The sequence below is a fragment of the Mus caroli genome, chromosome 8 (assembly GCF_900094665.2).
Source record: "Mus caroli chromosome 8, CAROLI_EIJ_v1.1, whole genome shotgun sequence".
Taxonomy (NCBI): domain Eukaryota; kingdom Metazoa; phylum Chordata; class Mammalia; order Rodentia; family Muridae; genus Mus; species Mus caroli.
Window position 1 is genome coordinate 114,281,254 of NC_034577.1, and position 9,049 is coordinate 114,290,302.

A 9,049-nucleotide genomic window follows, 5' to 3' on the forward strand; every position below is an offset into this window, starting at 1 on the left:
AGCCCTGTGATACATCCAATAGCTGACTGTGAACATCCACTCCTGTGTTTGCTAGGCCCCGGCATCGTCTCACAAGAGACAGCTATATTTGGGTTCTCTCTCTCTTTCTTTCTTTCTTTCTTTCTTTCTTTCTTTCTTTCTTTCTTTCTTTCTTTCTTTCTTTCTTTCTTTCTTTCTTTCTGTGTGTACGTGTATGGAAATCAGTTCTCTCCTTCTACCAAGTGGGTTCCAGAAGGTTGTGAGTCTTGGCAACAAGCGCCTTGTGAACTGAGCCGTCTTGTCAGCCCATGCTAAACCCTTTGGTGGCTCTTCCTTTGGGATGCAGCTGTTGAACAGGGCCACAGGTGACGCTGTCCAGCGTCTGCCTAGCGCTCAGTGTTGGAGGAATAAGTGAGTGGACATTCCATGACATCAAGGCAGGAAGTCTGCCTGGGGATCTGGGAACAGCCCAAAGGGCAGTGACCCAGAAGTCCTGTTGGGGAGTCCAGGGGCCCTGTGGGCACTGCTGGTCCTTTGTGGGGCTGGGGATCTGCTTTGAGCCTCGCTCTTTGTTTGGATTTCTCATTCTCTTTGCTCATGGTAAGTGCTGAGTGGCCAAGAGGTCCAGGGTCTGACCGAGAATGGAAGAATCCCAGGGAATCCTAGACTCTGGGATGACCATGAGTCCTTGTGAACAGAAAGCCACAACTACAACCCCACAAGCAACAGTGAGCTACAGATGGGTTCTCCCAACCCTACAGGACTGAGAAACCCAGAGCTCCCCAGGCTGGACTTAGCAGAGGGAAGGGCCCTGACTGGGGCCAGCTTTGGAGAAGGATGGACCGGAACAGCTGGGGAAGCAGGATGGTGATAGGTGAGCCTCAGGAAATGGAGATTAGATGCTGCAGCCCATAAGCAGACGCGTGGCTAATGGGAGGTGTTGTTCCCACAATACCCTTTGAGTTTACCACTTCATCGAAAGCTACGCTACCTCCCACACTCTCCTCCCACCGCCTTGTATATCCCTGTGTTGGTGTTAACACCATTTTGACCCCAGACTCTTCAGGAGTCTTGTTTGTTGATGCTGAACACACCACACCTCGCAATGACCCCACAGGCATATACATCCCGCCCTATACTCCGGATCTCTCGCCCCGTTCACCTCAATCCCCGCCCCAGCCATGGCTTTGGGTCCGGTTTCTGCCCTATATTTAGGCAGAAATTGGCAAAGAGAATGGGCTGAGGGCGATTGCTGTCCGAGCCAACACCTCCTCTTCCGAGTGCCTTTCTCTGGAAAGGAGAGGGAGGGTACAAGAGGGAGGGTAATGAAGACTCCCTTCCCCCTGGGGGAATGGTTGTGGACGCGCCGGGAGTGGCCGGGAGAGAACGCTCCTAGTCCCTCTCTGACCTTCAGCCATAGACCAGAGATTGATGAGGCACTCTCCTTGCCTGCCCCTGGCCTACAAATTCTGAGAAACAGGAACATCCTTCCTGCTGCCAGTGAGCGTCGGTCGAACAGGGAGCGCCCATTAAGTTGATCATTGGTTTAGGTGACAATCCCAAGAGGGACATGGGCTTTGGTGTGACTCTGGGGTGGCTAGTGCCTCTCTCGGAGGCTGTCTGGACGAAGCAAACCCGATGCCTAGGTTCGAGCAGTGCGGAGCCTCCAGAACCGATGGACCCTATAAAGAGACCACAATCCCATAGCCTGCGTGCAACCCAGACCCTATCCGCTCCAGTGAGGGGATCGAAACCCCTCTTCAAGGGGCGGCTCTCCGGGCTATCTCCTCCCCGCCAGGTCCCTGTGCTTTTCTCCGGTGGCCCCACCCAGGCCCCGCCCCTTCGTGGTCCCCTCCATCCCTTCCCCTCTGCATCGCCGCCCTACAGCCCCCGCTCCGTGGCGGCCGCCCGAGACACGTGTGCCCGCGCCCGGCGGGCGTGCGGGGAAGCGCGGCCACGCCTGGTCCGGCCACCATTTCTCCGGCGCCCACCGGTTCGAGTGCGGAGCCTGAAGCATGAGCGGCGACTCGGAGCGCGCGGTGGCCCCGGGGGTGGTGCCTGCACCCTGCGCCTCGAAGGTGGAGCTGCGGCTGAGCTGCCGGCACCTGCTGGATCGGGACCCACTGACCAAGTCCGACCCCAGCGTGGTGCTGCTGCAGCAGGCACAGGGCCAGTGGCTACAGGTAGGGCGGCCGATGTCCTGGAGCTGGGTACCTGAAGACCTAAGTGTGAGTTGAGATTTGGGGTGCTGGCAAGGGTGTTCTGAAAACTGGGGCTGCCGGGGCAAAAGAGGAGGTGTCCACCTGCTGCGAGGAAGGGCAGGGCAACGGGAGCAGCGGCAGAAAGGAACCTCGGTGGAAAAGTGCTCAGAAGTGCAGCCGAGGGTCTCAGCCTGGGGTTGTCGAGCAAGAGTGAAGCGCCCAGGCTAGACTAAGGAGCGCAGGAGGGAGTGCAGCTCAGGAGTGGGGACGCTGCCTGAGGCAGGTATAGGGACTGTCTAAGGTCATAGGGTCCCCCCTTTATTGGCTGCAGCAGCCATGAGCTTCTCGCCGGTGAAAGCAGTGGTGTTAGGGCTGCGAGCTAGACATGCTGGTTGGGTAGAATGGAGCTGGCCCTGGGCGGCACAGGGACTCCATCGCTCAGATTTAAGACGCCCTGGTTAGAGGACTCTCCACCCTACAACCTGTCTCCTCACTGCGATTTAGGAGAAATCGCAAATTGCGTGCGTGTGGCTACAGTTGAGGACTGAAAGCCCCTCCCCGCTCCTTAATGCCTCCTGCCGACCCAGATCTGAGTACCTGTTTCCAGCATGGGGTTTTTCCACTGGCCACCCATAAACCCGGGGTAGCCAGGGTCTTCAGAAAGTGGGCTTCCCCGTAGTCACCAGCTCTCATTAGCCCCCAGAAGGGAACTGCCCCTGTTCTGGGGTAGTGTCAGGATTCTGCCCATGTTCTGGGCTGCTGTTTTATATAGCCCGTGTTGTGGTGTGTATAAACCACTTTCTCAGATGCCAACTCCCATGGGACTGGCTTTGTCTCAAGAGTGGGAAACAGGGGCACACCTTAGTTGGAAGGCCTGACAGGCATAAAAAATTTGAACCTGAGTCTCTACTCAAGCAGGAGTGCCCCCCCCCAACCCTCCAACAGCAGCTCTGAGCCACCACTTGGCTGTGGCAGTCATATGCAGGAAACATGGGAGGAGAGCCAGGAAAGAGGTATCAGGTAGACTATGTGACTATCGTGGGGTAGCCAGGGCACCGAGAATGTGCAGGGGATCCAGAGAGGGAAGGGGAGGACGGATCCTGGGACCCACACAAGAAAGACAAACTCTGCATCTCAGCGTACTCCTTAGGCTCTGGGTCTGAGAAATCTTGTGGTTCGCTGCCCTAGAAGATAAAGAACCTGCCCAAAAGCATTTTGGTGCTCACGCCCCTAGAAGGTATTAAGGGGTTGCTCTGCTGCAGTCTGTTTAAGGACCATCTTGTGACCCAGGTCCTCTCATAGCATTGCCTGGCTTGATTGCTGCCTGGTACATACATTTCTGGGAAGGGCCCAGGCAGACCCTTGTCTTACATGCAGGAGCTTCCATGCTGAGAGGACTTGGTAGTCTATTAGCTAAGGTTTGTCAGTGGTGTATGTTCTGAAGGAAGGAGATGAACTCGGTGGGAGGGACTGGTGAACCCAAGTCCCTCTGGCAGGGAAATCCCTTTGCCACTCATCTGAGTGCTGGGGAAAATGTCTCCACATTAGGCTTGCCCTGCCCAGGACTAGAATCTGATTCTGTCCCTGACATCTTGGTCCTTAGGCAGGACCCTGCTGGTCCCTGAGCCTCAGTGTTACCATCTATAATGTGGAGATAGGAAGGCGGTGGTGGGCACGAGATGAGAGAATGCAGAGAATCTGCAGCCTGTGGCTGGCTAGGGGAAGGGTGCGCTTTTATCCCAGGCATGCAAGTATTGCTGGTGTACAATACGACCCTTCTGGGCAAGCAGCCCTATATATGCAGGTGGGAGCTGGGTCCCATGGATGGAAAACAGGCTTGGAATGGTACAGGTGAGTGGGAGGGGGGATGGCAGGAACCCAGACAAATCTGTAGGGAGGTCCCACCTGTGGGGATGGCTCATAAGATGGGACTTGTTGCAGGTGGACAGAACAGAGGTGGTGAAGAGCAGCCTGCATCCTGTGTTCTCCAAGGTCTTCACTGTTGACTACTACTTCGAGGAGGTGCAGAAGCTACGGTTTGAGGTGTATGACACCCACGGGCCTAGTGGACTGACTTGCCAGGATGATGACTTCCTAGGGGGCATGGAGTGTACCCTGGGTCAAGTGAGTTCCCCATCGTCTTGGAAGGGTAGGAGCAGCTTCTAGGGCCGAGATGCCCTCAGCTCAGGGATTCTGCATCTGGCTCCGCCCACCTCCACTTCTCCTTCAAACTGCTTTGTTTGTTTGAGACAGACAGCCCAGGCTGTCTTTGAAGTTGAGATCCTCCTGCCTCAGCCCCAAGGGCTGCTGGTGCAGGAGTGTACCAGCATGTCCACCTTTCCTTACTAGTTGTGATGTTGTCTCTTTGTTTTAGACAGTCTCACTGTGTAGCCCTGACTGACCTGAGTCTCACAGAGATCCATCTGCCTCTGCCTCCCAAGTGTTGGCATTAAAGGTGTGCCGCCAACCAGGGCCCTTATCAGGTTTTTTGTTTGTTTGGTTGGTTTGGTTTGGTTTTGGTTTTTTGAGGCAGGGTTTCTCTGTATGGCCCTGGCTGTCCTGGGACTCACTCTGTAGACCAGGCTGACCTCGAACTCAGAAATCCGCCTGCCTCTGCCTCCCAAGTGTTGGCATTAAAGGTGTGCCGCCAACCAGGGCCCTTATCAGGTTTTTTGTTTGTTTGGTTGGTTTGGTTTGGTTTTGGTTTTTTGAGGCAGGGTTTCTCTGTATGGCCCTGGCTGTCCTGGGACTCACTCTGTAGACCAGGCTGACCTCGAACTCAGAAATCCGCCTGCCTCTGCCTCCCAAGTGCTGGGATTAAAGGCGTGCACCACCATGCCCGGCTCAGTTTTGTTTTTTGTTTTTTTTTTAAAGATTTATTTATTTATTTATTATATGTGAGTACACTGTAGCTGTCTTAAGGCACACCAGAAGAAGGTGTCAGATCTTGTTACGGATGGTTGTGAGCCACCATGTGGTTGCTGGGATTTGAACTCTGGACCTTTGGAAGAGCAGTCAGGTGCTCTTACCCACTGAGCCATCTCACCAGCCCCAGTTCTGTTTTTTTAATGACTTATTATGTGTATAGGTGTTTTGCATGCAGCTATGTCTGGGTACCACATTCATCCCAGTCCTTGGAGAGCAGAGAGAGTAGCAGTGGCTCTGGGAGCAGAGTTGTTATTAAGCCTCTATGTGGTGCTGGGAGCCGAACCTGGGTCCTCTTGCAAGAACAGCAAGTATTCCTAACTGCTGAACAGTGTCTTCAGACCTCAGAGTGCCCGCTTGTTTTTGTTTGTTTGTTTGTTTGTTTTTAAGATTTATTATATGTGTGCACACTGCAGCTGCCTTCAGACACTCCAGAAGAGGGCATCAGATTTTTGTTACGGGTGGTTGTGAGCCACCATGTGGTTGCTGGGATTTGAACTCAGGACCTTTGGAAGAGCAGTTGGTGCTCTTAACCGCTGAGCCATCTCACCAGCCCTGCTTGTTTGTTTTTTAAGAAGTGTGTACCCAGCACTTGGGAGGCAGAGGCAGGTGGATTTCTGAGTTTGAGGCCAGCCTGGTCTACAGAGTGAGTTCCAGGACAGCCAGGGCTATACAGAGAAACCCTGTCTCCCTGTCTCAAAAAACTAACTAACTAACTAACTAACTAACTAACTAACTAACTAACTAACTAACTGCGTGTAAACACAGGATGCCATATAGCTCAGGTTGCCCTTGAATTCCATATGTAGCCAAGAATGATGGTGAATTTTGAATCCTCTTGCTCCCATCTTCCAATCACTCTAATTGCAGGCATGAAACACTGTACCAGTTTTTAATTTTGTTTCTCAAGACAGGGTTTCTCTGTGTAGCCCTGGCTCTCCTGGAACTCACTCTGTAGCCCAGTTCCGCCTGCCTCTGACTCCCGAGTGCTGGGATTACAGGGGTGCACCGCCACCATCAGGCTTAGTCTTGATATTTTTGAGCCGGGTTACATGCTCCTGTGTTCCTATAGACCTGTTCTAGCACGTCTCCCTCCAGCATCTCCTAGTCACTTCAGAGTCATGTTCTCATAGGAGTAAATAAACATATAATTTTTCCTTTAAAAATAGCCGGGCGTGGTGGCGCACGCCTTTAATCCCAGCACTCGGGAGGCAGAGGCAGGCGGATTTCTGAGTTCGAGGCCAGCCTGGTCTACAAAGTGAGTTCCAGGACAGCCAGAGCTATACAGAGAAACCCTGTCTCGAAAAAAAAAACTAAAAATAGCCAGGTGGGAATGTCCCTCATTTGGTGGGGTGCTTGCCTATTGTGCACAGGGGCCTGGGTTTGCTGCCCCCAACACCGTGTAAAAAGAAGTAGAGGCAGGAGGATCAGTAAGTCAAGGTTGTCTGGAGTGGTGGTGCACACTTTCATCCCAGCACTTGGGAGGCAGAGGTAGGCAGATTTCTGAGTTCGAGGCCAGCCTGGTCTACATAGTGAGTTCCAGGACAGCCAGGGCTACACAGAGAAACCCTGTCTCAAAAGAGGGGGGTGGTGGGCTATCCTCTGCTCTATGGTGAGTTTGGAACCAATCTGTATTAACGAGACTATCTTACCAAAAAAAAAAAAAAAAGGAGAAAGAACCGGGGAAATGGTCACCGGGTAAGAGCTCTTGATGCACAAACACGAGGATATGAGTTCAAATCTCCAGCACCCACAAGCTTTGAGAGGGAACAGACCAGAAATGTGTTGGAGCTTGTTGGCCACCAATCTAGCTCCAGGTTCTGTAAGGGACATTGAGTAAGGAAGAGAGTGGTAGACAAGACACCTGATGTCCTACTGTGGCCTTCACACACACAGCACGCATGCCCACAGGAACACACACACTTCCACTCCCTCCCACACACCAGGCATGGCATTGTATGCCTGTGATGCTAATATTTGGAAGTTGAAGGCAGGAGGGTCAGGAGTTCGAGACCATCATCACACACGTGTCACATCTAAGACTCAAAACCAGTCTAAGCGACTTGAGATCCTGACTCCACACAAGAAGGAAAAAAACAAAACAAAACTCAAGCAAACAAAAAGAAAAAGAAAAGAAAACCACAGCCAGCTGTAGCGGCCATGATCCCAGGCTGCGGCAGGCCGAGTGAGGGAGGAGGGCTGCCTCCCATTCCTCAGAAGCCTGGGCTGCATAGTAAGATCCTGTCTTTAAAATCTCTTACTCTCTCTCTCCCCCCACCCGGTCTCCCACTCCCGCCCCCACATACTCTACACACTGTTCTGCCTGCTCCTTGTGTTTGTCTCTTCATGAGTCTTTCTACAGCAGCACACACAAGCCTTCCTAAGTCTGACACACACACAGCTCCGTGGCAGTGTTTGCCTCTAATGTTTGAGGGTCTGGGTTCCGTCCCACACGTGACAGGGGGCAGACTCCATGTCTTTCCCTGCAGCTGGGGTTGGGATGGGAGTCCTAGGGGACTCCGCTAGCAGCCAGGAGCCACCGTCCTTGGCCTTTCCTCCTCTGTTGCCCCTGTGACAAGCACATTGCCCTGCTCGTGCTCTGGGCCTCATAGTACAGCCCTCTCACTTCACCTCGCCACAGGATGCCCTTTACATTAAGGGATAATTTGTAGATAACATGGAGGCACTGAGATGAACAGTTTCATGGGGCTGTCACCCAGCTGGGTGGGCATTTCTGTCACCCTGCAGGCTGCCCTTTCTGGCCAGTCCCTTCTGTTTTTGAGTTTCCTGTGTGTTCACACGAACCTGTTCTGGGTGTTTGATTCTCCATTCTGACATCATGTGTGTGACTCATCCCCACCACTGCCTGGTCAGGGCTCCTTCTCCGTAGATCTTTTTGCCATCCCCACTTTATGTAACAGTGGCTGAGATGAAGTGGGGCTCCCTCCCTCCCTGGTTCCTACAGAAGATGGCACAGGTACTGATCATGAGGCTGCAGTCACACATGCCTTCACATGCATACGCATATGCACCACAGTCCGGGCAGCACTGAGCTACATGAACATATATAGGCTTAGACATACATGACTACATGTGAATGGATACAGGTACGGCCACACACAGGCTCTGTACTTGAATACATCTGCATGCACTGTCAACTCTAAAGTCAACTTGGCCAACTGGTCAGGTGCCACAGTCTGTAGCTCTTTTTACCATGGTCCCCTGGTGTCCATTAACTAGGAGCAAATGTGAGCCGGAGGCCACTCCTGGGTGTCAAGGTGACAGCTACCCTATAGACCATCGTGGGCCCTTGAATACAGAGCTTTCTTCAGGGAGATGTGAAGGCCTGTTGTTCAGACCAGGTCTTGCTGCCCAAAAGGGTTCACCTTATCTTGTCCCTTCCTTAGACTCTGTTCCCTACTGGACAGGTGAAAAGCCATGTGCGCCCTGAGCCTGTGTAAAGTCATTTCCTTCCTTAGGTTAGGGGTACATTGCTCTGTGGGTGAGCTATGTACCCAGTGGGACAGGTGAGGTCCTCTCTAAGCAGGCACCTGTGCAGAAAAGCAAGCGTGAGTCTTGTGCCATCTCACGGCCACTCTGACTCATTTGGGACAGGAGGGGCCCAGAGCTCAGAGCTATTTAACCAGTCACCCTGAAGGCTTTTCACCCCAAGACCGATGAATATAATCATGCCAACTGTACAGTGAGTTCCTGGCTAATGGTGGATGGTTGATGTCCAAATGCATCTGCATCTGGTGCCCCTATTGGTACATGTGTACCCCACAGGCAGATGAGGGGAAGGCCCAGGAGAGATAGAAGTTCAGACACCAGCGGAAGGGCCACCAGAGGCTAGGGGAGGTGGGGAGCCAATGAGAGCAGAGCAAGCCCAGGGAGCCGAGCGATGTCCTCGTCCTCGTCCTCTTTTTTTTTTTTTTTTTTTTTTT

General features: G+C 52.9%; 1 protein-coding gene across 1 annotated transcript in view; it reads left to right on the plus strand.

The window, feature by feature from the left end:
- The first annotated feature begins 1,873 nt into the window (after window positions 1-1,873).
- Window positions 1,874-9,049, plus strand: part of Cpne7 (copine 7) — an 18,541-nt gene continuing 11,365 nt past the window's right edge. Inside the window, exons 1-2 of the mRNA XM_029480244.1 lie at window positions 1,874-2,162; window positions 4,122-4,304. Coding sequence (XP_029336104.1) covers window positions 1,995-2,162; window positions 4,122-4,304 — 351 coding nt within the window. The 5' untranslated portion in view covers window positions 1,874-1,994. The remainder of the gene's footprint in view (window positions 2,163-4,121; window positions 4,305-9,049) is intronic.